The 27,172-nt window shown below is 52.5% G+C and overlaps 1 protein-coding gene across 13 annotated transcripts in view; it reads left to right on the forward strand.

Annotated features, from left to right (window-relative positions):
• DAB2IP (DAB2 interacting protein) overlaps positions 1 to 27,172 on the forward strand; it is a 177,205-nt gene that overhangs the window by 112,736 nt on the left and 37,297 nt on the right. Inside the window, exon 1 of one of the 13 annotated variants that reach the window (XM_090121085.1) lies at positions 4,146 to 4,169. The exons of 8 other annotated variants lie outside the window; for them this stretch is intronic. Coding sequence is in view for 2 of the 5 variants with exons in the window: in XM_090121084.1 (XP_089977210.1) it covers positions 24,843 to 24,955 (113 nt within the window). In the remaining 3 variants the exon portion in view is untranslated. Of the gene's footprint in view, positions 1 to 4,145; positions 4,170 to 24,511; positions 24,956 to 25,726; positions 25,833 to 25,969; positions 26,060 to 26,282; positions 26,396 to 27,172 lie in introns of those variants that run through there. 4 more of the 13 variants (XM_090121084.1, XM_031601912.2, XM_031601915.2 and 1 more) reach the window with 4 other exon arrangements.

A 27,172-nucleotide genomic window follows, 5' to 3' on the forward strand; every position in this document is an offset into this window, starting at 1 on the left:
GCTTAGTACATGCAGACAGTCACAGTGTGCTTCATGGATCTCTCCCGGGATCAGCAGTTCCAGGAAGGCATTTCTGAAGCCGTCATGGCAGCCAGTGCAGACGCAGTCTCTGTTTTGGTCCCAGCAGTGCAGCTGCCAGGGCACGACTTGCTGTCTTGCTCCATCCCAACAGTGCTGTTCATGTCAGTGTGGTTGTGATAAAATGAAGTGAGAGATTTGTCTCATGCTTGAGTCTTGTTTTAGAGCACTAAATATAAAAAGAAGAGAGACGAGTGTCCTTTTGTCCTGTGAGGGCGATTTTCATTGCCCATGCTGGTGTGCGTAGCTGCGTGGGCCTCTGCTTTGCTTTACAGGGTGTGGAGTCTAGAAGTCATCATCTAGGACATTTCCTAATGCATCCTCTCACTGTTCAGTACGTGTGCCTTGCATTCCATCCAGAAGTTCGTGCTGCTGCTCTGATCATGGCACGTGTACCCTTTCTTAAGGCTCTCAAGCTCCCCAGCATCACCTCGGCCTTCCCTCCGCTTTCTGCTTTTCCCCAGTGTGTATCTTGAGCTCCCAAATACCACCCAGCCCTCTTCCTATTTTCTTTCTTTCCTTACCCGACTCTGGACTTTGTGTCATCTTTGTGCTTTTTTTCCCAATGACTTTTTGTATTTTCCTACTTGCAAAACACCCCCTGTGCAGAGTGAAGGCCATTAATGCCACGTTGCAAGGCACTCCTCTGCTGCCACACACAACAGTGTGAATTGGTGAAGTGTTCTACTGATGTCAGCAGGAAAAGTTTTCAGCAAATTCTTAATTTACTAAGTACTTCCAGATTAAGGAAGAACATGGAATGGCTTACACACACAAAATGCTCAAAGGCCAGAGGGACTGTGCAACAAAGTACTCATTGGAATACAATTATTTTTCAAAAGAACAAAAGAAAATCCCCCTTTTTTTTTTAAACTGGGTCAACACTACATCTGCAGCACTCAGCCATTTTACATATGACATGATCACCCACTCTGTTTATCTTTAGGCAATATGCTCCTGCAAACTGCCAATTAATTGCATATTTGGTGCCTGCTCTCTCCCAGCATCCTGGATAAACACAGCGAAGCCAATCAGAGGGAGCTGCTCTTGGCTGCGAGGGGAAGGAGATCTGTCATTGTCTCAGCCTTGTTATCTGCAACCAAGGCAGACTCTTAGCAGCGTTCTGCTTGTAAACACCCTCTTTAGACACCTTCTGATTTACATAGATGGTGTGTCAGCCGTTGTCTGCAGCACTACCTGAAGGTTTTAGAATGACTGCTTTCAAAACATTGGATGCACATTGTCCTTGATAAAAGGACAATCAGTGGCAAGGGCCATCAGTGCTAGCAAAACATCATAAGCAAAGTCCTTAAAGCAAGAAGATGAAGCCACATCCAAGCTAAGGTGAGGGAGAAAGAAGCAGAGCGAGGGGTGTGAGGCACTGTGTGCAGGGAGTGCTGCTCAGGGCCTGGGGTTGGACCCAGCTCTCCATGTGCAGGGTGCAAGGGACAGGTCATGGTCCCTTCAGAAAGCTGCACTCTATGATGGTAGCCCAGGGCACATTCCTCTCCTCTGCTCCAGGCTGGAAGTATTCCCTCCTCTGAGTAAGATTCACGTGTTATCTAAATCTAGTTTGGAGAAAACAATAAACCATAGGGAATAATCTCCATTGCACACAGGGTATCTGATTAGCCATGTTCTTCATTTCCACCTCTAATTTATGTGACTGCTGAAGTCCCAAAGGAATGTGCTGGAGAGAGATGATCCCTCGGTGGCTTTGGGCACACACTCACTGCAGCCTGGCAGGTCTTCTCTCCTCCTTTGTTTCTGTTGTGCTCTAAAACTAAGTGACTTAAAGATTTGAGGCTCAGCTGAATCCACAGTGGCTGCAGAGAGCCAGGACAAAATCTTCTCCTAGGGCAATGCTCAGGAGGATTTTAAACTGCCATCTTGACATTGAGTTATTGTAAATTAACTGTTGCTTCCAGGCAAAGAGTGATGAATGGTCTGAAATGAAGAGATAAGCGTGCACATGGATTCATTCTCCCAGGCTCTGCTGGACCTTCTGTGGTGCTAGCAGCTGGGAACCATTCCCAGGACAGGGAATATTTGGTGCTGGGTCAGTTCTTATTTTATTATGCTACATGAATATAGGGAATAAATGAACAGAACAAGTTTGAATTTACACCAGTGTAACACAGACGAAAAACAAGCTCCTCATGTCATGATTTTTGGATCCTGTTTGTCCTGCTCCTCTTTTTGACCAGTCTCAACTTTGACTGTCCGTGTCTTAATCATTTCGTTTCATATTTCCCTTAAGGCTGTGGGTGTCTGATAGCTGTCCAACCTGGAGTCAGTGTGAGGTGGAAAATGGGAAATGGGCGGCATGCAGTTAGCCCACGATGGCTGCTGCACAGCCAAAGCTCCTGCCAAGTCAGTGCGAATATAACCGCTGGCCTTCAGGGGAAGCAGGATTTGGCCTGCAGACAGAAAACACGGGATTCGTGGCGGGTATTGCAAAAGGGTTTTGTTTCCTGTCTCTGAGTTTTGGATGCGTCGTGATTTCTGGTGCAAGAACAGACTGAGAGCAGCTGATGCTCTGTGTCCTAAATGCCAGCTGTGCAAATTGCACTTGGTGGATTAGGAAGATGCTATTTGCATTGGAGTGATAGTGAAATGCCTGTTGTGGTCATGCACAGGTCGCAGCTAAGCTGCCATCAGAAGGTCCAGAAATGGAGTAGGGATGTAATAGAAAACAATTCTGCCCTTCCACTTTCTCTTGGAAGAGAAAGTGCCTGGCAGAAGAGCGCATCCCCACACAGTGCCCGTTCCCCTGAGCTCCAGGAGCACCACATGCAGTGAAGCAGAACTCAGCCATTCCCACTGCATGTGCTCAGCGCCGGAGCAGCAGATTGCAGCATTTGCCATCAGAAGGGCGTGAAAAGTGAAAGTACTGCCTTGAGCAGCTTGTGTGTGAGGAAGGGGAAGGGCATGGGAAGCTGTGGGAACTCACCCAAAATATTCGTGGTTTTTCCTTTTATTTCTGAAATTCACCAGAAATTTCTGATTGACAAGAGTGAAGGAAAACCTGTTGGAGTGGGGCTGCCTTCCAGGGCACTGCGCAGCACTGTGGGACTGGAGCGTGGGGAGATGGGCTACATTCACTGCTGTCAGGGACTCCAGTTTATTATCACACGGGCCGTGGCTAATGATAGCAGTGTAGATTTCAAGAGGATTTGAGGGAGATGTCCTTTATTTCCATATGCCTGCATTGTGGATGTATTCCTGCATGCCCGGACTTTTTTATAATTTCAGGTGTGAACTTTTTTATAATTTCAGGTGAGTACCAATGGAATGGGCTGCAAGCTGAGCCAACGGCATTTGTACTTTCAGCCTTTAAGATGAACAGCCTTTGAGAAGCGATAAGCGCGGCGCTGCCCAGCCCCACTGAGCTCCTATAGCAACGGCTGGCAGCAGTGGGGTCAGGGCTGACATCCCAGGCCCAGCAGGGCATGCATGGTGCCCACAGTGCCCACAGTGCCCGGCCAGGTGCTCCCGGGGGGCTGCAGCATGGAGAATAACTTGGAAGCAGCTGGGAGCTGCTGCTGAGGGAAGGAGATGGGAGCTTGTGCGTACTGAGGCTCCCTTCTTACCTGTATGTTTGCTGCACTGCACTAATTATACAGGAGAGAGGAGCACGCTAGATGAAGTTTAATGAGGCAGGAGCTGCTCTGTCGTGTAAACCCGAGAGCGGTGCGGTGCGCTCAGCCTGGACGGCCGCCAGCACCTGCGGGCAGCGGGAAGGGCCGGAGCAGATGCCTCCTCCAGAGCTGCCTGAAGGAAAGGTTTGAATTACAAAGGAAGGGAAGGGGCCGAGCTTCCCTCCCCCTCCCACCACAGAGGGCAATAGTCGGTTTACTTTAATAATCCCGCTATCACTGCAGCGGAAGGCGCGCAGCCCGGAGCTCCGCGAGCCGAGTCCTGCAGAGCGCACCGCCGGAACGGCCGCGTGCTGCCGGCGGCGGAGCTGAGTGCCCGCGGAGCGCAGCCTGCGGCTCTGCCCTGGGCTCATTGCTGTGCCCTGGGCTCATTGCTGTGCCCTGGGCTCATTGCTGTGCGCTGAGTTTATTGTCTGCCCCGTGGAGGCTGAGGTAAGTCGTCTGCTCACCTTTCATTTCGGCGGTCGCTGGGTGACATTGGCGCTGAAGTACTTCCAGCACCTTGGTGGCCTCGCTTGGGACGTGGCTGATCCAGATTTGAGAAGCTGGACCTTTGAATATCCTTGTTATCCATACGCCGCTTTTCTAAAACGGGACAGCGAGCGGATATGGACAGACCTGACTTTCCAGTGCATTCTTTCAGCTGGGACCGCTGGGACCGCAGCACCACGCGCATTGCCGGGCTTCAGCCGTCAGCACAGCTCGCCTGAGCCGAGGGGCGGCTGTGCACGTGGTGGTGGGGAGGGAAGAAAGGAGAGGGGATCCAACAGCAAAGGGGTTTGCTTGGATAGCACACCTGCTCTTATGGAAAGGGTCGGTCGCCGGGAGCAGATTGACTGACTGCTCAGATTGCTTGGGGAGAACTTGGAAATTCTGCGTGGTTGTAAAAAAGGAACTGCTGTTGTAAAAAAGGATTGGGGCAGGGTGTGTTTGCAAGCAGCCCGGGTGCGTGTGGGCGGCTGTGTACGTGGTGAGAGTGCAGCATAGCAAACTTTAAAGAGAGATGTACTAAAACTTATGTAATTTGTGAAACTGAATGTCCTTTCCCAACGTCTGCGCTGTGAACCTGAAAGGCACAACCGTGACACGGTTTTCAAAGCTGTATCTGTTACTCATCCCTTCTGCAGTTTGTTTCTCTCGTTCTGTTTGGGGCTGAAGGAGCCGGGCGCCTTTCTCTCCCTCTCTCTCCTCCCCCATCGTTGGTCGCTCCCCACTTCCCCTCCAATTGTCTGCTCCGCTCCTCCTGCGCCGGGCGGAAAAGGGTTTTGTTGGAAAGGAAAGAAGGAAAGTATTTCAGGTTGAAGTCTGGTAAGCATCTGTGTCCTCATCAGGCTGCAGGCACGTTGCTCCCTCCCATCTCTTTTTTCCCAGAAGCAGCAGGGTGACAGGCAGTGCTTGCCATACCTTAAACAGCAGCAGAACCCCCTTTGCCCTTTGGGCTGTTCACTATTCAGCAAATAATAATCACAGCAATCACAGCTGGAAAACGCAGTGTATGAATATGTGCATCTGGGAGCAGGTAGGCAGAGCCACAGCAGTGACCTCGTCTGCTAGGACCGGGAGCTGCAGGGGGGGTGAGGAAGGTGATATGCCATGGGGGGAGGGATGGCAAGGCTGCACCTGCACTTGTTCCCAACAGTCTGTAGCTTAATGTAGCAAACAGTATTTAATGGCTGTGTTAATGTTCAGAGGTAAACTGCTGTGACTCCTTGCTTCTTTGTGGCTCCAGCCCCACTACAGCTGAAGGTGTGAGTAGGGGCCGACCCAGAGCATGACAGCAGTGCCCATGAGAGGGGAACAGCACCTGAACCTGGGAGGCTCAGGGACCTGATGGGCATCATTAGCAGCAGGGTTAGAGCAGGGAGATGGGAGCGGAGCCGTGTGAGCAGAGGGCAGCAGGGAATGTTCCTGGTGAGCCCCTGCATGGGGCTGTGCTGCTGCAGCATGTCCAAGCCATGGCCACTGCGTGCTTGGGCTGTCATCACAGCAGCTTCCAGGCTCCCGTGGCCCTACGGTGCATATTTGGGAAGCTGGGAAGATAGTGAGTGGGATGAGAAAGCACTCAGTAATTTTGAGAGCTTCCTTCTGCTAAAAGTGACAGGAAAAACACCTTTTCTTATTTGAAAGGCTCCCTCAGCTCCCCTGGGCATTGTACAGAATCACTCCCCTCCTTTGCTTCTCTTTGACTTGCAGCATTTGAGACTTGCAATTTGATGACAGATTTAACAATATAAAGCACAGTTGTCGTTTGTGTTGGGAAGAGCTGTTCAGAGAAGTGTTCTATCACCTGGGATAGCAAACACAAAGCCACTGCCTCATTCAGTCCTAGTTTTAGATGTGGGTGCTGCGGTCTGCAGGAGTGGTGCAAAGAACATATCTAAATAGCGAGGACAGTAGACAGGGCTGGTGAGCCCATGGTCCTCCTTGTGTCTCCTGATGGTGGGCACAAGTAGAGCCTAGAGCATCAAATTCTGTAGGACCCACCAAGAGAGGGCAGTGCCAGATTGCCTGCCATGTGGGAGCAGAATGCTCCCAGCCAGGGTGCAGAACTCTGCTAGCAGGCCTTGTTTCCTTACATTGAGGGCCACAGGCCTTGCAGAGCTCTGAGGCTCATGTCCTGATGGAGCTTCTTCTGGGAAAGCTCTGTGAGCATGGAAGCAGTGGGTGAATCGTGGCCATCCCAGGACGGTGGCACCGATGGCTGCGGCTGCCTGCGCTGCTCCAGCAGTCCCAGGAGCTCTGCAGGGTGTCTGCAGCACAGCAGCCTCTTCCAGCATGCCCCCTCGGCCAGGACAACATCAATAAAAATGAGAATTTATGAGCTCTGTCATGTACAGCAAGCAAAGTGTCTTGCAACAAATTAATCACTGATTGCAGTGCAGTGCTGACTGGGAGCTTTCTGGTTCTCTCTTGGCATCGCTGTGAGGTTGTTAGTTAGAAAACAGCTCTGATAAGGAGTCCCTTGACTGCCAGCGCTGCTGCGTGCGCTGCTGTCCGCTCACCTAACATGAGGCACTGCTGGCCCAAAAGATGCTCTCTGCTGCTCAAGTTGCTCCAGCATTCAGTCACCAGACTGTGACAGCACAGCCTCGTCTGTTGCTTCCTATCCAGTAATTTTGGGGTCACAGTGATCTGCTGTGCAGTTTGGGCTGAGCAGAAGATCTTTGCCTTCAGCTCTATTTCTTCATTGCTGTGCTTACACAGAGCAACAAAGCATGGCCCAGCTCTGCTCCCAGGTCCTTTAAAGGGGCTGTGCAACAGCAAAATGAGTTAAAATTGGCTCTTGGCTCCTGCGCTGATAGCATTGTCAAGTCAGCTGACACCTGCTTCCCTGAGCTCTGCATAGCATCCCCCGTCCTGCTGTATGAAATCGGATCCACCCGTCTGTCTGTACAAAAACAGCTATGCCTGACTTTTAAAATACAAGGTAGAGAGGGCATTGTGTGGTGGAAGCATAAACCCTTTTTAACATTTGGTATAATTCAGACATCTCTGTTAGCGGTGTCTGGTAAAGGGATCTCAAAGCATTTTTCAAACAGGAGCCCTCAGCACTGTGCATCACCCTGGGGAGCACCTCGGCTGCTGGCACCGCTCCCTGCCCAGCAGGGCTGTGGGTGCTGACCCCACATGCTCCCATTGGCCACTTCCTGCCCTGCCAGGAGGGGCTTTGCTCATTGTTTCCTAATTTCAGCAGACAGGAAAAAACCCAACTGAATTCTGCTGCCCTCCCATTCCCAACAGCTGGTGCTCACAATTGTCCCAGTGCTCCAACCCGGAGCTGCTCTTTGTGTTGTAGGGCCGGCTCTGCAGGGTTATTGTTTTTGCAGTCATTTTATTCATCCCTGTGAGGCTGGGCTATTGTTTCCTCCTGACTCATGGCACCTGTTGTGGGCCTCTTCCTGTCCGGCACACAAACACACTGCGGGTGGGAGATGGAGTGGGAGATGGATCCGGCACTGACCAGTGCTGTGTGTTACTGCAGCCCCACAGAGGAAGGAGCAGCAGAGCTGCAAGGTTGGAGCTGTGTTCTGCTAGCAGCTGGGGACATGGGAAGGGGACTGGGGAGGGCACGTTGCCATATGCTCTGTATGTCTCACCCCTCAGCATGCCAGACCCACCAGCTTACTTGGTGTTACCTTGGTGGATCCATGGAGTGAGCTGCCATGGGTTGCTGTTAGCTGCAGGCTCAGCGTGCTTCTTAGGCTTATTGCTTACTGTTTGTTTTCTTCCCTTTCTCATCTCTTCTTTACAAGTGCTCCCACACCAGAGCTGGGAAGCCCTGGTTTTGCCCATCTTTGTGTTGCAGGGTGACCTTCAGGGCTCTTCTGACCCCAGCCATGCCGTGACTCTCTGACCTGGCCCCTCTGCCCCTTGATGGTGGTGATGATGTGGTGCTGGGGGGAGGAGGGAGTGCTGCACCTTAGGTGGAACTGAAACATGAAATCTCATCACCTAGGTTTCAGGAAAAATAAACCATGGCTGGACTTAAAACATAGTGGTGAGGAGGAGTAAGGGAGAGAGCCTTTTATGAGCATTGAGAATATTTGTAGCTAAGCAACCAACATCAGCAGGAAGAATAAATCAAAAGTTTCAGGGCTCTGCCTGCCTGCCTTCAAGGGTCAGGAACTATATTTTCCCTCTGTTAACAAGATTGCCTTCCTTTGAAACATCAGCTATTAGCTACTGATGAAGGCAGGAGACCGTATTGGTAGACCGGAGGCTTATTGGGGATACTGCCCGAGAAACGTAAATGAAAGGACAGAGAAGATCAGCATCTTGCCAGAGGCCATGCGGTGAGTCAGGCCTCCAGCAGCGTGTGGGAGAATGCTTTCAGAAAAGTAAAGTCGAACACATGCGTAGTATTTTCAAAATATCCTTCTATGAGGTCTCCCAACAACTCTTCAAAGTAGCAGCTATAGACTGTATTCCCATTTCACAGCTGGCAAAAGTTGAACGACTGGATGGCTGCGGTGGTTTGTGTTTGAAATGATGCCTCTGTGGCTTTGCTCGTTTTATATATTTGTGCAGTTCCTGTTGCTTTGGGGCACCGATCCCAGTTGCTGTGATTGCAGCGCAGACCTGAGGCCCATCAGTCAGAGCAGCTGGGCTCTATTTTCTAAATATTGCACAGCATTCTTCACCAGGTTGCACCAGAATACCCAGAAGCGAGGCATTTTGCTTTAAAATATGTTTTATTTATAAAGGGGAAATTTCTCAGAAATGCCAATGGGGAATGACAGTAAATCAAATCCCAGCAGTAGTTTCTCAATGGAGCTTCTTTTTTTTTTTTAAATACCATCATATAACCTCAGGGTATTTTCCATCTCTGCTTCTTCTCCCACTTAGTGAAGAAGTGGTTACAGACAGCGCTGTGCTCCATGCCCTGCTGCCTCCTGCGATCTGCAGGGTTTGGGGCTGCCCGTGGTGCAGGATGTCCCCTCGGAGGGGCTGAGCCCAGGACCCCCCGCAGCACCACTGGGACACCCTGCACATCTGGGCCTTAAGCACACTTACTCCCTGATCAGGAGCTCCAGAGACCTCTGAGCCTTCACAGGCACTCATGTCGGTGTTAATTATAAAGCAGAGTCTATTAAGGCCAGATCTCATGGTATTTGTATGGAACTGTGTTCCTAAGCCACAGTTATTACTTTAATGAGAGAAATGAGGGTAACCCGTGTGGTCCTGGCCTGCCAGGGGCAGCAGGAGGGGCTCGTGGGTGCAGCCCAGCACATGTGCTGCATGTGGGCACTGCTTCCAGGGCACTGAGCCCCAGCAGTGTCTTTGCGGTTAGACAGTTATCTTCTTTATCTCAGGCAAAATATAACGTCTCAATTTGAGTGTATTTGTGCTCTTATTTGTATGTTGGTCTCTGCTCAGAACATCCTTCTAAAGGCAACGAAAGGCATCGCATGTAGGAAGGAAGCGGCTGGATTCTCTGTCGTACTTGCTGATAAAGCTGTAAGCCTGTCTGACGGTGACTGGAGTTACTCAGCTGTGAAAAGCACTTTGGTGTTTTAAAGCAGAGGGTGTCTGTGGCCATTAGCAGCAGCGCTGGCAGAGCCCAGTCGGGTGCGGGGCCCATTAGTGCCGGTCCCACCGCTGGGCTCTGAGCAGCAGCGGTGCTGGCAGAGATGCGATGGCTGCGGGGTGTGCTCAGCAGTGGCAGCACTGCAGGGAGCTCTTTGGGGGCCGGTAGTGGTGTTACATTCATTCAGGATGTATTTTGTTTTTCATATTCGTGAAATTTCCACTTTTGGAAGTACAGCAAACACACTCTGGAAGCGGCACTGACTATTTTAAGACAATGCATGGGCAGGTGTGAGCTCATATCTGGGAAGGCACAGCTGGAGGTAACAGAAACCCAAAGCGTTCAGACAGATCTGAGCCTTTCGGTTCTGTATTTTTTCTCTCCCTCCCACCCCCTCTGGGACTGCAGTGGGGTGAAGGTTGACCCGCTCCCATCCCGCTCCCATCCCACCCTGCAGATTGGTGCTCCTGCACTATTCCCAGTTCCTGGTGTGTCAAACCACCATGCAGTGCCTGAGGCGCAGGCTGAGCTGCTGCAGCACTCAGCAGAGAAAAGCAGCACATCCCAGGGCCACCAGCCTCACCCTGCCTGCAGTTCCATGCTTGGTGCATTGGGACACAGCCCTGCAGTGGGGCCAGGGGGTGGGGGAGGCAGCTGCTGCCCCACAGCTCCACACTGCCCTTCTGGAGCCACACACAGGGCACCTGAGCCAGCCTGCCATCCACCTTCAGTGTCCTCGCGTGAGCTTTCCTGTTGCATTTTATGGCTTCTCTCCCTCTGGTCAGCTGGAAAATATTTGGTTCCATCAGCCCCTCTCCGGCTGTGGCTGACTGCATGGCTCTTTCTGTGGGGAAAGCAGTGCCAGGCTCGTGCCACCCGGGTGATTTTTACGTTGAGTGGTTTTCATATGGGTGGTGCCCCCGTGATAAGTAATGCTGTTCAGTAATTAATTCCCTGAGTTACAGCCAAGCGTGCAGGGCAGCCCCGGCCTGCTTTGCTGTGTGCTGAGCAGACCCACACCTCCACACCAGCTGTTTGTATGGGGAGGTCTCAAAAGATGAAAGGAGAACGCAAAATGGTTTGGGATTGGGGTCACTTCAAGCAAAAGCAGTGCTGGTGAGCCCAGACACATGGAGCCAGGCGGGCTGTGCTGGAATCTGCAGCCCCAGGTGTGGGGTGGAGAGGCCGTGGGGCTCAGGGCTGCTGCTGCTCCCAGGCATCTCTCTTCCCCTGAATGTGGGGAACCCTGTTCTGTGCTTCCTGTGACGTGTTCCCTGTCAGCTTCCATGCTGTATAGATCCCTCTTTTTCATTATGTTACTGCTTTTTTTTTTTTTTTCCTTCCCAAAATCGCACCCTCTTGTCTTTGGTTTAATTTTTACATCTAATGAAACAGCCCTGTAATTAAATATTCTTTCACAATTCCCCAGGCAGGGTATCTCATGACAAAAAGCACTCTGATTTTATTATTATTACTAATTTAGAGTAATGAAATGCTTGAATCCTTATCAAGTGCAATTCGGGGGGATTAATCACTTTGGTTAGAAGAAATGGAGCCGACCTGGTGGGGGCCCTGCCCTGTTCCTTACTGTATTTGGATCGTGCAGCTCTGCTTTGTGGCCGAGGACACTCGATGCATGTCACTGCACACATGTTTGTGTGAGCATCTGCGTGCTAGCGCACAGTGCTTGGATATATTTGCTTTTCTAGTTCACTGGGCAAACAGTTAGCAATAAACTAAATACTGAGAAAGCTGAAAGAGAATAACAGCCTTCCGCTGGGTGCGGGCTGGCAGGATGGACCCACAAAGCACCGCATGCAGAAAAGCAGACAAAGCCCTAAAAACCACTGAACTCACTGACATGTCCTTGTTGAAAAATATTTATGCTTCTCAAACTGAACTGCATAAAAAAACAGGTCCGGTTACTGTGAATCGCTCAGACAGTCCCACATTTCCCTCCTGATTGCACTATCCATCAGCTCATCCTCTCTCCTTCCCTTTCTGTCTCCAGCCCTGAGCTGCCTCTATTAGTTATTTCTAGGCTCATCCTGGGCAGGTTCTGACACCTGTGCTCCTGGAACGGCGTTTTCCAAAGCCTGTGCAGGTTCAGCTCCCGGAGCACTGGGCTGGGCATTGCAGCAGTGTCAGAGCTGGGTTGGATGGGTGCCCAGAGCTGTGCTCACTGACCTCCTGCTCCATGGCATCTGAGCCTGGGCGTGCAAACAACAGCTGTGAGCTGTGAGCATCCAGAGATGGGGCTGTGTGCAGCAGGATCTCTCCTGTTGCTGTCAGTATTGCACTGATTAAGATGGCAACAGCAAAAATCCTTTAAGATACCAATGTAAAGGCTAAAAGCAGTCACTGTTCAGTATTAAGGGGCTTTATGGATAGAATTGCACATCTCTGGCAAAGGACACTTGCAGCAGATGCAGCACTGGGTGCCTCGCTGGCAGAGCAGGCAGTGCTGAGCACAGCCAGACCTGTGTGTGCTGGAGCTCTGGGAGCTGTAAGAGGATAACCATGGGACACAGCATGGGATGAGTTGAGCCCTTCCAAAGCAGGACCTGGGGGCTGTGCTCTGACTCACAGCCGTGTCTGTGTGGGGCTCTGCACCTCACGGGGCAGCAGTGCCTCCTCTCCTGCTGTCCCCAGCAGTGCATTGCCTTCTGCTTGATCCCCTGTTCCCTCGCCCCTCTGCTCTCCAGGAATGGGAGCTGCCCTGGTCTCGTGGTGCACCCACAGCAGGGGTCAAATGCCTTCTCTCCCCATAGGGCTCAGCAGCAGCAGGAGGTACTGTGGTCAGTGAGGGTGAGGAGTGGTGGGGTGGCTCAGGGACAGGGGAAGAGTTTGGATGAGAGCAGCAGCGCACGGGGCCTGGGCTGTTAGTCTGCATGTGGCCAGCTGAAGCGTTCCTTCCTCCTGATCATCCCTCACCCTCTCTTTGATCTGAGCTGTACTTTTTCCTGGAGGGCTTCCAGCATTCTTGGTGGAGTTATGAAGCTCCTTTCTTTTCCCCTATCCAAGCCACATCCCTCAAATTTAGGAAGGATACTGTGATGATGAGGTGGGACTGTTGTGTGTAAAGCCGCTGCTGGATAAACACGTTTGACTTCTTCAGACATTCTCAGTCTCTTTGTTCCTACAACAAGCGCAGGACAGACAGCAGCACAGCTCTGCATTCAGCTGATAGTTTGCCTTTGTGCAACGTGGAAAATCTTCCCCATAAATGGTTTGAGCTGCATTGTGGGTCCAGATGGTCTTTGTCCGACAAATTGAGAACTTTTGGCGACCATCATTTCTAGACTGACATGCCAGACAGATCTGCGTGCCAGCAGCACACTGGGAAGCAAAGGCTGGGCTGGGAAGGGGCCAGCGGCCAGGATTCAGCATTGGAGCCACAATTTGGCCACTCCTGGCTGAGGCAGCAGGACGAGGTAGAGAGCCCTGGGCAGCCAGCTGCACAGTGGGGCTTCTCTTCCTAAGGACAGCAAGAAAATGCCTTGAGCCTTGCTCCATGCTCCGTGCTCCCTGCTCCTGCTCAGTAGGCTCAGAACAAAAAAAGGCTCCTTCATCCCAAGGTGAGCAGTCGCTTCTCTCCCCTGCAGTAGTAGAAGCCTGACACTACATAAGTAGCTGTGAGATGATTCATAAAAAACTAATTTATAATTTGCCAGAATATAATCCTATTTGATCAGTGTTATTCAGTTCCTCTTTCTTTTAAAATTCAGTGCACTTAACTGTTCTACGAGGGTTTATGAATGTTTAAAAATTGCTTTGTGGTCCCTAAAGTAATTTGACAAGTCTGACAGCTATTGATTAAAAACCTGAAATTATTCAGACTGTGGGATGACTTGAGGGATTAGATAGAAAGTTTTTTTCAAATGTGAAAGGAAATAAGATGTTGGAAAGTAAATATGTTCTTGAATATTTTTGAAAAATCCATTACAACTGTGAAATTAAATTGAAATGAGATACTTCGTGTAGAGATGAAGGAAGTAAATGCTGGCTTTCCTGTTTGGGCATGGGGTAGAGCTCCCCACCCAGGTCCAGCTGTGTGTATTTGGGAGATGTGGGTTCTGGGGCAGCCGTGGGCACAGGCAGGGCTGCTGCAGTGACCAGAGCAGTGCTGGGCGCTGCTGTCACAGCTCATCCTTCTGTGCCAGCCGCTGGGAAGGGCTTCAGGTGTGGCTGTGCCTTCAGGAATGGCAGTGCCAGCCAGGCCATGTGCCCTATGAGCAGGAGGGACCTTTGTTCAGCAGGTGCAGACTGTTCTGGTACACCCAGCTCTTAGAACATTCTTCCTAACCATATTTTCTCCATCTTAACCTCAACAAGGTTTGCTCCTGCAGTCTCCTCACTCTGGAAGGCCAACCCCAAATTTCACTTCTCTGCTGGTTGAAAGCCCTCTTCTGGTTTTCAATCTGAATCCATTCACAGCCAGTTTTAGCCGATGTTCCACCAGCAGCTCTCACCTTTCTCCCACCCATGCTGTGTGGTATGCAGCCCTGCTGGCCCAGCCCTGTCCTGCGATGAGCACACTGAGCATGACCTGGATGCATCGTCCCTGCAGGCATTCAAGGCCAGGCTGGATGTGGCTCTGGGCAGCCTGGTCTGGTGGCTGGTGACCCTGCACATAGCAGGGAGGTTGAAACTAAATGATCAATACGGTCTTTTTCAACCCAGGTCATTCTATGTTTCTGTGACCTGCAGTGACATCCACCCATCTCTTCTATGCCCCAGAGGCCCTGCAAGGATCTGTGCACAGTGCCACTGGGCTGAGCGTGGTATTCTAAATCTTGTGCTCTATGTGGACTATGTTGGCATTTCAGTGCCAACATTCAGCTTTAAAAAGATGAGCAAAAGGAAAGGAGACCTTCACATTTGGTTGCTGCCAGCACACAGCAGGCACCTGTAGCTGTCGCTGGCAGCAGGCAGGGATACCCACAGACCCTGCACCCCCAAAGTGAAGGAGCCCTAAAGCTGACCCCAAGCGCCCTTTGAACTTGGCTACCTCTGATTAATTACGTTTTTCTTTCCTTGAGCCTGATTTGGGTCTTATGCTCAGAATGAAGGATTTAAGTTAAACTCTTGAGAAATTGAAGGACGGTTTTCATCCCTTCTTTCTCATCTCATCCCCTTCACCATCACATGCACACACACGTGTGTAACAGAGGGCTTGCTGTGGCTGCTGAGAAATCAGTCTCAAAGGGATTTCTGTCCCAGAATTCCTGTTATTCCTCCTGCAGCTGCACCACAGAAGGATTTTCCTTCCTGTCAGGCTGGAAGAGACTGTGTGGTACAGCAAACCCTTGGCTAATACTGCCATAGGTCTTTGGGCAGCACGGAAGGGTTAATAGCAATCCTGCATTTGTATGAAGAGTGGGAAGGTCTCCGTGCAGCTGTGGAATATCTTTAATTCACTTAATGGGGTGCTTAATATCCATCAGTGCTGGGACGCAGGGCTGCCATCAGGGCCCAGTTTGGAGAACTTCTCCCGTGCTTCTGACACAGGGGCTGGGAATGAAGGTTGCTGGTTCTGTAGCACTGCAGGGTTGCACAGCCCCGAAACTTCACAGCCCTCCCTGGTTAATAGCCATAATGATTATAATAAGAGTTCATTAACCTGCTGGTATTTACAGCCTTTTATACAGGCAGGAAAATGTTGAATAAAACATAAAGAAACCCGAGCAGGTACAATGAAAACACTGGATTTCCATTTTGGGGGTTGTCCTTGCAATGACTTGCCTCGTCCAGCAGGCAGCCTGCACCAGGGGCTGCACTGGGAGCAGCGTCTGGGCTCTGCCGCTGTGTCACCCACTGCCCTGTGACCCCCAGCCCATGTCACAGGCAGTGACAGTGCTCAGACACCTGTCTGTGCCTGGGCTGGGACTGCCCCAAGGAGCTGAAAGTTGCCACGTGGGCACTGAGCAGGTGCTGCAGCTGCTGCCTGTCCCCAGAAATGCTCAGTGTTTGGACACGGCGTTTTATAGTCCGTGTGACATCCTGGTGACTGCTGGCTGCCACTTGCAATGTTATTTCCACTCTGTAATAACATCACACTGCTGGGGTGGACAGACGCTGGCTTAAGATGTGCTGTGTGTGACTGGTGACAGGGAGAAGTGCTAAGAGGAGCAGAATGACTCTATTTCCTTTTTTCTTCCACTTCTTTTGCTGTTATATCTCAGTGAACGCTGTTGATCTGAAGGGGTGGCAGTGCTCCATGTGTAGTCAGATCTAAATGAAACTTCTCAGAAATGTTTCTGCCCATTCCTTAATTAGAATTCTTTAACCCACTTCTCTGGAGGAGAAACAATTGTTTACAGAAAGGAGTGTGGTCTGACTGAAGGGTGTACGATAATCTGCCCTGAATCTGCTCTGCTGAATTGTACCAAATTAACTTATTTCTCTATATTTGTTCATATACAAAGCATAAATAATTTAGCATTGTGTCTCTCTCTCTGTGAACGCGAGAAGCACGCTTGCTGATTTCAGATCAGATGGAGCAGTGATGTTTATTACTCTGATGTTGGGGAATGATTGTTGCATATTTAATATCCCCATAAATAAAACCCTGTAGCTGCATTCCCACTTCAGGGATGGGCACACAGCTCCTTCCTAATGCCTCTGATCTGCAGGACTCACAGCTTTGTGCAATGAAAGCTGAGGCTTCATTGCCCAGTGAGATGGGGCACGAGGGCTGCAGTGTTGCCCACACAGCCTTGCAAAGTCATTGGTGCCTATGGAAACACTCAGAGACTTGCACCGTGTGACAAAGCAAATACCAGGAGAAGTAAAGCAAACCTCATTAAAATAAAGTGGCTGGATGATAAGGTGCATGTTTAACATTCCTTTTAAAAGCAATATTTCTTTTCTTCGTTTTATCTCGCTAATGCCCTTAAAAACTGCTTGAAAATATGTTGCAGTAATTGCTGAAGTAGCTGGAGCTTTTTAGCATCCTGACAGTGAGGGCTGAAGGTCTCTGATTGTAGTAAGGTGCATTTTGATGGCACAGGTACATTCCGTGCAGCAGGTGAGCACCTGGGCTGGGCCTGCTCTTCCCATTCATAGCTAAAATCTCTCCCAAGTGTGGCACGAGCACTGCAGCGCTGTGCAGTGATGTCCCTCTGCTCTCTGCTGGCCATGGCTGCAGGGTCCCATCCCAGCACCTTGCTGCACTCTGCCTGGTCACCCAGTGCCAATTTCAGCTTCTCCTCTAACATTTACTGGCGTGGGGAGAAACTCTTGTGCGTTCTACCTCAGATACTTGCCAGAGTGAAGTGAATGGAGGAAAGCAAGGGGGAACAAGTGACAATCCAAGGTGGTCCCACTCAGTCACATTGCTGCTCCCTCCCCCTTGGCAGGGGAACAGTTTGGATCTCAGTGAGAGCCAGGCCATGTGGCTGTAAGCAGGTGGGAGTCCCTGGGGGGACCCTGGGGTGGGCACTGCTCCCATGGCCCTGGGCAACACAGCGCTCTGCGAGGGGCAGCACTGCAGGCAGCAGCCCTGGGCAATGTGGGCAGCAATGGTTGGAGCCCCTTCCTTTGCTGGAGCACACTCATCTTATTTGCTCAGTATTCCAAAAGTGAGTTAATAACTATTTTTATCTCTCTTCGCATTTCTCACGTACATATAAACCTCTCTTGATGTGCAGCTCAACAAGCTGGGCTGCAGTTGTGATGCTGAAAATTTCAAACCTGTCAGGGAGTGAGGCAAGGATAAAGGAAGAAAACAACTTAGATAAAAGAGCGATGGCCTCAGAAATGCTGCATGTGGCACACTTCCCAAGCCTCAGAGAGACTTATTAATTTGCATCATGGAAATGTTTATGGTGCGCAACTCAAGTGGCTTCCTGGCCCCACTTGGGATCTCACTGGCTTTTAGAAGAAGCTGCTTTCCCATTTCTACAGTCAAAAGCATTCAAAAGCATTTTTGTTCCTTAAATTATGAGACATTACAGAGAAGGCACGTGTCAAAGATAGGCCAAGACTGTATCAGTGGTTGCACATCAGCCCAGAGCAGGTTTTAATGGCTTCTTCCAGACAATGTGCTCAGCCTTAGATGAAACATTCTGTGCTTCGCTGCATCCTTGTGGCTTTCTGTCTGGGCAGGAAGATGGCCCACGTTAGGCTCTGAGTGATGTGTCACAGCCGTGCGCTTGGAATGCGCCTGTGGGTTTCCTCCCCGAGTTTCCTTCCAGTTCTATTTTCCTTTAGACAAGACAATTACATTGCTCATTGCTAAAATAAAAACACAAGGGGAGTAAAATGATTCATCTTTCCGAGCAGTTTTGCTAAATTAATGAAACATAGGGAGGAACGTTTATGCTTTGGAAGCTGTGCTGCCCCAGACAGCAGGCTGCTTGGGAGGCGCTGCAGCAGCCCGTACGGAAACCAGGGGGACACTTTTACCAGCTTTAATCTTATTATTAAAAAGAAAAAAAAAACAAACTAAAAATCCAATCCTTTGCAAACCATATGTGAGGAGATGCTTGGCAGCTTTTCCAAAGTTGTGTGTCTGCTGCATGGCAGCTGTTGGCACTGCTGGGTTCTGCAGCAGCACACGGGTTGGGGAGCGCAGAGCGCTTAACCCAGCCCTCATCCCGGGGAGCGCTGGGCTGTGTCACCCCTGATGGCCTCATGGCAGCCACACAGAGCCACATCAGCTGCGCCTTCCTGAGCGTCCAGAGGAGAGGTGAAGAAATCACGGAACGTTTTTCTCACTTGGCAGTTGTTTTCATTTCTCTGAAGTCTGCTTTGTATCAGCGCTTTGCATGTCCCACCCCTCGCATGCTGCATGCGCCCAGCAGTTTGACTTGTTGTCCTCGTGCTCTGTAAATGGGATCTGACCAGAGGTTATGCAGTGACTCAGTCACCGATTTTGCCCAGCTTCTCATCAGCAGCCACGGTCTGTCTGTGTCATTCCTGTTGACAAGCTGATGGTTTCCTAATGGAAAGAAAGCCCAGCGCTGCAGCCATGCGCACAGCCTTGCAGCCAGGCCTGGAGCATCGGGCAGCACGTGATCCCCCTGCGGGACCATCCTCTGTGTGTGCTCGGCTCCATGCAGCTCACAGCAATTGCATTAGGTGGGAGGACGAGGGCAGAGAGCTACAGATGCAGCACAGACAGGGAGAAGTAACTGCAGAGGACTGGCAGTAGGAAAATGGAGCTTTTTGCCTCTAGCTCTGCAGTGTGAAGCCCGCTCAGTGCCTGGGGAGCTCCATCTGCAGTGCCTGGCAGTGGTCGGGCTTCAGGCCTGGCAAGGGAAGGACACGGAGCAGCTTTGGCTACACCACATGTGTTTTTTAAATGGCTCCAGTTGTGTTTCGAGGCCATTTTAGGATTTTGTGCTTCCTGCTGATAGCAGTGGCTTGTGGCTCTTGTTTGTGATGGCAAGCGAGAGGCAGCTGGGGCCAGCTGGGCTGGGTTGGACTTTGCTTCCCGGTGTTTACAGCACTGTTGTCATTTGGGAGCTAACCTGCTGCTTTCAGTTTTGATCAGCCAAAATGGTTCACGAAGCCCTTCAGGTCGGGAGGGGAGGAGGCACAGAGCACTGCCAGGTGAGCTGAGCCACGCCATCACTGCAGTGGTTGGGGAGCTCAGGGATCCCATCAGCAGGCTGTGCTGGGCTGGGCAGGGCAGAGCAGGGGTACTGGGGTTGGGGGAGGAACCCGCAGAGCTCAGCATTGTGCTTTGGGCCGTTTGGGCTCAGAACCGCCGTAGCATTACGCACTTCACTGCCCGTTGTGGAAGAGCTGGCTTGTGCTCCCTGCCCGCATGCCCTGGCCATCGACTAGGCAGTAGTGCATCAACTGTAGTGCTGCAATCAGTGCGGCCTCATGAGCTCAGGGGGATTGCAATTTTGTTAATGAGTGCATATACAGGGCCTGTCTGCTCCCAGGGATTGGGGCTAAGCTTAGCATCTGTCACAGGAAGACGGAGTGGTTCCGTGGCACTGACACAGCCGCAGTTCTGAGGGTGGGGAGAGGGCTGCTGGCTGGAAGAACAAGAATTGGTGGAGTTGGTGTTTTAAGAAATAAAATGCAACGACAAAACCCAAACCCCACATTTCCAGATCAAAATTTAAGGCTAGAAATGTTTTGAATTCTCTTGGAAGAAAGTAAAATAGAAACGTTGGTTTTCTGCTGAGCAGATGTAACCCATCAGAGCTGGGGAAGCACAGCAAAGCTGGTACAGGGAGCGGATGGGCAGAGCCAGGGCTGGGAGCAGAACCCACACTCTGCCTGCAGCAAAGGACGGCTCCGTGCAGCCACACCATGCTGAACTCAGTGCCATTGCACAGCTCAGGCTCTCAGTGTCGTTTCTAAATGGTTTTAACTCTTCTTGCTACCAGCACAGGCTAATGGCCTAAGGTTTATACGCTGAGGATGAGGTAAAACTGCAGGTGAGATGGCACAGCTGTATCTCCCCATGACCTGGGGCAGAGTGAGTGCAGGGGCTGTGAGCTGTACCTGCTGCAAGGGGAAGGCCTCCCAGATTCTCCCCATAAAAATTACACACTGACACAACATGTGAAAAAAGAGCCATTTTTGCAATGAAAATGAGCTAGAGTTTAATTTAGTTAATAACCAAGGCAAGTTAATCCTGTTCGGACAAGGATCAAACCAGTTTCAGTGCATCTGTGTCAGTGCTTTGCATCTGTCTAACTAGATAGATTCAAAATAACTTGGTTATAAAAGGAAATTATTTGTACTGCACAGCTTCTGAGCCGGGGATCAGGCCTGGCTGTGCTCCCACTCCCATCCCAGCCCGCAGAGATGCTTGTGTCAGCCTGCTGCCCTGGGCTGCTACCTGCAGAAGGGGACAGAGATACTGTGCTCTCCATATGTTGGTAATGGTGATGGGAGGCTGTTATGCGTGTTAGCTTTTGTTATCACATACCACTCTTTAAAAAGACAGCTGAGAACAAATGCAGATTTCAGCTTTCGTCTCTCCAAGGAAAAATGAGATCTCTCCAGCCCTGTCTGCTCTCTGGCCTGGGGGGCACATGGAGCTGATGTGTGTCCCCACCACAGCACAGCCCTGCAGCCCTGAGAGGCAGGCAGGAGGCAGGGCTGCAGCTCCAGAGCAGCCGTGCTGCTCGGCGTCCTCTGTTTGTGACATTCCTCACAGACTGAGACTTTGTACTTCAGAGCTCTGATTTAGATGTGTGTATCTTGCTGGCCCCGTAGCTAGTTCTGTCCTGCTGGTGCCAAAAGGCACACTCCATGGAGACATCCACAACTGCAAACACATTCAGAGCCCTCAGTGCACTCTCCTTGGCTTTGATGAGAGCCAGGTCCTCCCTCCTCTGCAGAGCACCATCCTGACTGCATTTTGAAATCACAAGCCGTGGGTCTCCTTGGACATCGAGCAGCCTGTGCTCCCACCTTCGGGAAGCCAGGCTCTGCCCTCCCGCCCGTGCACTCACAGCTGGCTCCTCAGAACAGCTGGCAGCAGTGGCACAGTGTCACAGCCTGTGTCCAGCGCTGGGAAATGGGCACAGAGTGGCACAGTGAGAGCACCGTGCCTTCCTTTCAGCCTGCGTGGTCTCGGTGTCACTGTGATGCTTTATCTGCTCTTGCTATACAGAGATTTGTATGAAATCATTTCTAGTCCATTGAAGTAGTTTTCAGAGATTAATCTTTCAAAGCATTAGCATTGATTCCTGCATGTGCGTGCCCTCCTCCAGTCCATATCCAGGGGGAGATGCATTATCCGAGTTGGAGGAAAGCTCACTTGTCCTAATTTATTGAAAAAATAACTTCAGGTTTAAAATGAGGCTGTCATTTATGAACACAGTTCAATCTGTTCTTCACTCCTGAGTCTTTGCTCTGACCTTTTCCGTATCTGAAATACTCTGGGCTGTGCGTTGTGTTCATTAGTTTAACTTTCGGGAGGGAGCAGCAGGTGTGGGCTGTGGATAAGGGCTGCGTGAAAGCTTGGCTCCGTGCTTATCCAAGTACCCCTGGCTGGCTGTGGCAGCAGTTTAATTTAGGACAGTGCCAGGATTTTTACTTGTTAGGAGTTTTTCACAGTTTCTAAGTTTGAATAACCATTTTTACATCAGCTCTGGAAGGAGCTACCCCTGGCATTGCATGAAGTGATGATACTGGCACTTGTAAAGATGAGTTGGAGAAGCAAGGCAGTGCATCCATCCCAGCTCTGCAAAGGGACCCTGAACAGAGAGACTGGGACAGCACGAGGGGCCTGGCCAGGGTACGGGGAGCTGTGGGGAGAAACAGCTCAGCCTTGGTGGAGTGACAAATGCAGGGAGAGCAATAAAAACTGGGAGATGATCTCTAAAGATATCTGTCCTTCTCCTTCCTGTGAGTCTGAGCACAGATGGGGACTGCAGGCAGGACCTGTTGGCTTTGTGGTGCGAAGGCAGTTCCGGAGGTCAGGTCCTGTCAGGTGTGACTGCAGCTCTGCAGGCAGGCATGTCTCCCTGCTCGGGATGCTTTCAGGTTGGCCGTGGCGATGTGTGGAGGTGGGGTGCAACTGCGTCCATTTCAGAGACTGGAGCTGGCTGTGCAGAGCACCCAGCAGGTGGAGGGGCTCGCAGCCACTAGCAGTGCCACAGGGCTGGGAGCACCACTGCCAGGCACTGCCCTCAGCCCTTCCTGCTGCCATTCCCATCCCCATTGCAGCAGGGAACACACAGCTGCTGTGTGCGCAGGGCAAAGCCATTCTGTGCCTTCCAAGGGCTGCTGTCCCAGCAGTGATACAGCTCTGAGAACCCCTGAAAAATCACCACCTTCCGCCACGTGAATCTCTCATTCCATCTGAAAAGCATGTTCCCATGAGAAGGATGTGTTGTATATCCCTAAAAGACACCGACATCTATCTGGCTGCAGGGCAGGCAGCAAATTGGAGGAATTAGCTTTACATCATGGTGCCACCTCTGGATAAAACATACACAATCAGAACAAAATTCAAAATTCTTCGAGCTTTTTTTTTTTTTAAGAACATTTTCTTAACTTTCTGTTAGAAAATTTTCATTGAGTTTTTTTAACAACATCATTCAGCCTCCACAGTCAGTTAGAAGCTATTAAACTGGGGCCGTTATATATGCCAGAGTTGTTAGAGGGACAAATGCAAACAAAGTGCTGTTTGGATGCTAAGATGTATTTGCGTGTCGGGCTCAGAGCCGTGTACTGCTGGCACCTCTCTGTAGTTTGGATTTGAAATTCAAAACCTGAGTCCTGCAGACACTTCTTGGCTCACACTGCTGGGAGCATTAAGTGGTGCCTCTGAAGCACGACTAATAGCGCAGGGTGATACTGGATGTTTGTGGGAATGGGACTTCGCTAAAAGATTTATAAAAACCTGCAGCTAATAGCAGTGTTACGTTGTAGTGAGACCTCCAGGAAGGATGATGGTGTCTCAGTGAGTGCGGGGTTCTGCTGATCAGCATTACATTCCTAAGGAAAGGCCAGTGCTTGTTCAGGAGAGCAGAAGGGTGAAGCAAATTATGAGCAGAGAGACAAGTTGGCCGGCCTAGATGCTCCATCTGGCTGCTGTGAAATACAGGGTACCAGGCAGCATTGGTCACAGGTTTGATATTCCTTCCATGTACCATTGGGTACAGAGCCTGACTGTGCAGAAGTGCTTGACATCAGTTGTGCTGTCTCTGGCCACCGAGCATATTTTAATAAAGAAGGTGAAGAAATCCTTTAATAACCTGTAAGTTCAGTTTTGCTGTTGTTTGGTCATCGGCAGGGCCTGGGTGATGCGGGCTGTTCAGCATCACATGAACTTGTGCAATCCTGAAGGACCCCCTGAGCAAACAGCCGCGCTCCAGGCAGGGCTGTGGGAGCACTGCTGTGATGGTGAATGCGGGGCACCCCAGAGTGGATTTAGTGGCATCTGCAGTGAAATCTGTGAGGGTGCCATAAGCTATAGAATGTGGACTGAAAAGTTTTCAGCACAAGCCCACAGTGATAGTGATCCTCAGCCCTAACTGTGCCAAAGCCAGGGCAGGCTGGAACATTCCCAAAACAGTGCTTTTTAGGACCTCCACAGGTTCTTGACTTTAACTTTTTCTAAGCTTGTTTTTTTTCTTCTTTTTTTTTGCTTTTTTGATTTAAAATTTGGAATATATTTGGATAATCACCAATCCTTCCATTTCCTGCTCTTCAAGGTCATTAGGGAATCTGGCTGAAAGTAGCCTGGCCATAAAGCACCGGCTTCACGGCTAATAAAAGTGAGAGCTATCTGGGTTTAATGGCTGCAGGAGGTGGGCACAGCAGGAGGCTGTGAGTGCCCCATGGCCTTAACACAGGGCCAGGAAGGCAGCGCAGTTACACCTGTGAGCCCCAAAGCCCAGGAGAATGGAGAGGGTGGGAATGAGTGCCCTGCATGGCAGACCCACAGCCCAGGGGCTGCCAGCCCAAACAGCGCAGTCGGTGGGCAGCAGTCAGTTTGTGTCACACGGAGGTGCAGCTGTGCACAGACCCACCAGCAGACCAGCCGGGTGGGATGTCAGGAATGGGAACGTGGGATATTCACTGAGCAGAGCCCATGCTGCCCAGCAGCACTGCTCCCAGCACATCTGGCTCCGCTGAAGGCCAGGGACACGTGATTTGCGCTCGCTGCTTCCTTCCAGACTGTCTTAATAACGTGTCCAAGTGTGCAAAAGGAAATACTCCAGAGCTGGGCTGCAGCGAGGACCTGGGTTCTCTCTTTTCCTGCTGCCTTTGCTCTCCACCCCACTGCATGTGTGAGGCTCATTCCAAAGTTCAGGTTCTGCATTTTTATGCCTTGCCAGAGAGATAAAGTGCTCAGTAAAACTGTAACTTGACCTTAACGCTTTGCTGCAGCGACGGAGACGTCGTGCTGAGGGAAAGAGGGCAGCACCTCAGGGGGCTGCTGGCTGGGGATGGGGTGACGGCCCAAAGGCTCTGCTCAGGGGCTGTGGGCAGGCAGCTGGGTGCTGCTGAGCAGGAGCTGGGTTGGCACATCCTGAATTTTTGCTCTGCTGCACAAAGGACCCCTGTGCTGCTGCTGCTGCTGCTGCAGATTTGAGAGCGAAACGATTGACTGAAGCCGCCTGTTATTATTTTTGGCTACTCCAGCCATGTATCAAAAACCTGACGCTGGGTTGATGCTGGTGCCCTACTTTATAGAAGCCTTGAAAAGCAGATCGAGGACAGCGAGCTTGTCTTTGTGCCTGGCATCTGCCAGCAAAGGGTGAGCGAGCTTCAAACCGCTGCCGGGGGGAGAGGGGGGCGGCAACACGCGCTGCTCCACGTGCTCGGTGCGGAGCTCTGCCTGCGGGACGGGGCTGAGGCTGCGGGGTGGGAGGCGATGCCCGTTCCGGTGGGCCGGCGGCTGCGTCCCCTGGGCACGGTGGGGAGCGGCCCAACCCGCAAGGGAGAGAAGGACCCCGCTGGCATTAGGTGATAGAAGAGCTCTGCGTTATTCGCGTCCAACATGATTGCTACCCTTCCTTCGAGCTTTTGGGACCCCGCAGCCCCAGCTCTGCCCGCTTCTGGCTCCTGGGGCGGTGCCTGCCGAGCCCCGGACCCCGCTGCACCCACACCGCTCCGGGGAAGCGCTCCGGCATCTTTTTAACGAGGGACCCTTCCCTCTGCTGTCCTTCTCGCCCCGATGGCGACCGGCGGCGGCTGCCAGGTGCACGAGCCGGAGGATTGATGGTTTGCTGCAGACGTGGACGGTAGCCTTTGAAAAGTGGAAAAGGAAGCAGCCATAAATAACAGCCAGGGGACGGTGCCATGCGGTGGTTTTTCATTTACTCGATAGCCTCACTTCGTTCTGATGAGTAATGGAAGCACCTGAATACGGCAGGACGGCAGCAGCAGCCCGGCTGCGGGCGGGGTGAGGACGGGGCGGCCAGGAGAGGAGCATGCGGTGCAGCCCGGCCTCTGCTCGGGCCGCGGGGCGGCCGCACTTCACCCCCCCGGGGGCGGCGGGGGCACAGAGCCCCGCGCGGTCCGCCCGAGCCTCGGCCGCAGCCCGCAGGTGGGAGCGGGAGCCCGCGGGCCATGGCTCGCGCCGGGTGCTGCTGCAAACGCTCCTGCGTGCTGTGGATCGCGTTGCTGCGGAGGTCAGTGCCCGCCTCGGCGTTCCGAAGGGGGAAAGGAACGTGCGGACAGGGCGAACCGGGCGGTGCCGCGTCCTCCGGCCCGGCGCCCGTCCTTCGCGCTGGGGGCAGCGGGGGGGAGGGGGGGGGCGGCCGGGGAAGGAGCGCAGCGGCGCGGGCTTTGCACAGATCGAGGCTCGCGGAGCCGCCGAGGTTCCCCCGAAGCAAACCGGCGCTCCGGGAGGGCTGCGGTGAGCGGAGCCGTGGGGCGGGAGCCGTGGGGCAGGGCCCGCTGCGCCCGGAGGGGCGGGAGGGCAGCGCGGGGCGGGGCGGCCGTGCCCGAGTCCGAGCCCATCCCCGGCGGCCGCTCGGGCAGGGCCGGCTCAGCCCGGGCTCCGGCGGAGCGCTCCCGGGGCCGGCGGGGAGCGGGGGCGGCGGGCCCGGGGCGCTCTGCCCAGCTACAGCGCAGCCAATCCGGCGGCCCCGGCAGCGGCGCGGCTGCCGAGCGGGGCGGGGCGGCGACCGGAGCGGCGAGCGCGGCATGGGGCGGCCGGAGCGGGGCGGCGCGGCGGAGCCGGGCCCGGAGGGTGAGCAGCGCGGCGGGGCGGCTGTGCGTGGATGCGCGGGCGTGTGCGCGTGTGTGCGGCGCGGCTCCGAGTCGGGCCGCTCCGGGCACGGCCGCGGGGGTCGCGGTCTCCGGGCGGGTCCCCTTCGCCGGTCCCCGGGGCCGCCCCGAGCGGAGCCGCCCCTTCCCGGCCGCCCGTTGGGCACGGCGCGGGGCAGCGCTCGGGGACGCCGGAGGCCGCTGCGGCTCTGAGCGGGGGGCCGAGCCGCGCTGCGCGCCCGCAGCCTGCAGCCGATCCCAGCCCGCGCCTCTGCGCCGAGCGGTTATTTTTAGCAGCGCTCCGTCCATGAGTCTGTGTGTTAAGAATTTGTTTTCATCATTATTTATTAAAACATCGTCGCTGCCTTAGGCAACGGGCCGCGGCTGCAGGCGGAGATCGCGGCTTCGGTTCGCTCGCGGTTAAACCGGAGGGAAAGATCCCGCTTTGCTTTTTTTTCCTTCTCGTTCGGATTCCGCCTCTCGTGTCACCCCGAGCACAACTGTGCCGGTCAGAAATCAGCGCCCCAAACTCCTCCCAGCTGCGGAGAGCTGCGGGTGCCGCTGGGGGGTTGGGCCGGCGGGGCATTGCTCAGCTGCGCCCGGTGCCGTCGCACCGCGGGGCTCCGAACGGCGCCTCCGGTTTGTGTCCGTTGTGTGCAGCTACAGTGCCGGTAAGGGATGCTGGTGCAGGCTAACGTGGTGAGGAGTGGTCGTGTTTTGTATAGAGGTGTTGATCCCTTCTGAAGAAGGGAAATGATGG

Source organism: Phasianus colchicus, chromosome 19 (genome assembly GCF_987193195.1).
Source record: "Phasianus colchicus chromosome 19, bPhaCol1.hap1.1, whole genome shotgun sequence".
In the NCBI taxonomy this organism is placed as follows: domain Eukaryota; kingdom Metazoa; phylum Chordata; class Aves; order Galliformes; family Phasianidae; genus Phasianus; species Phasianus colchicus.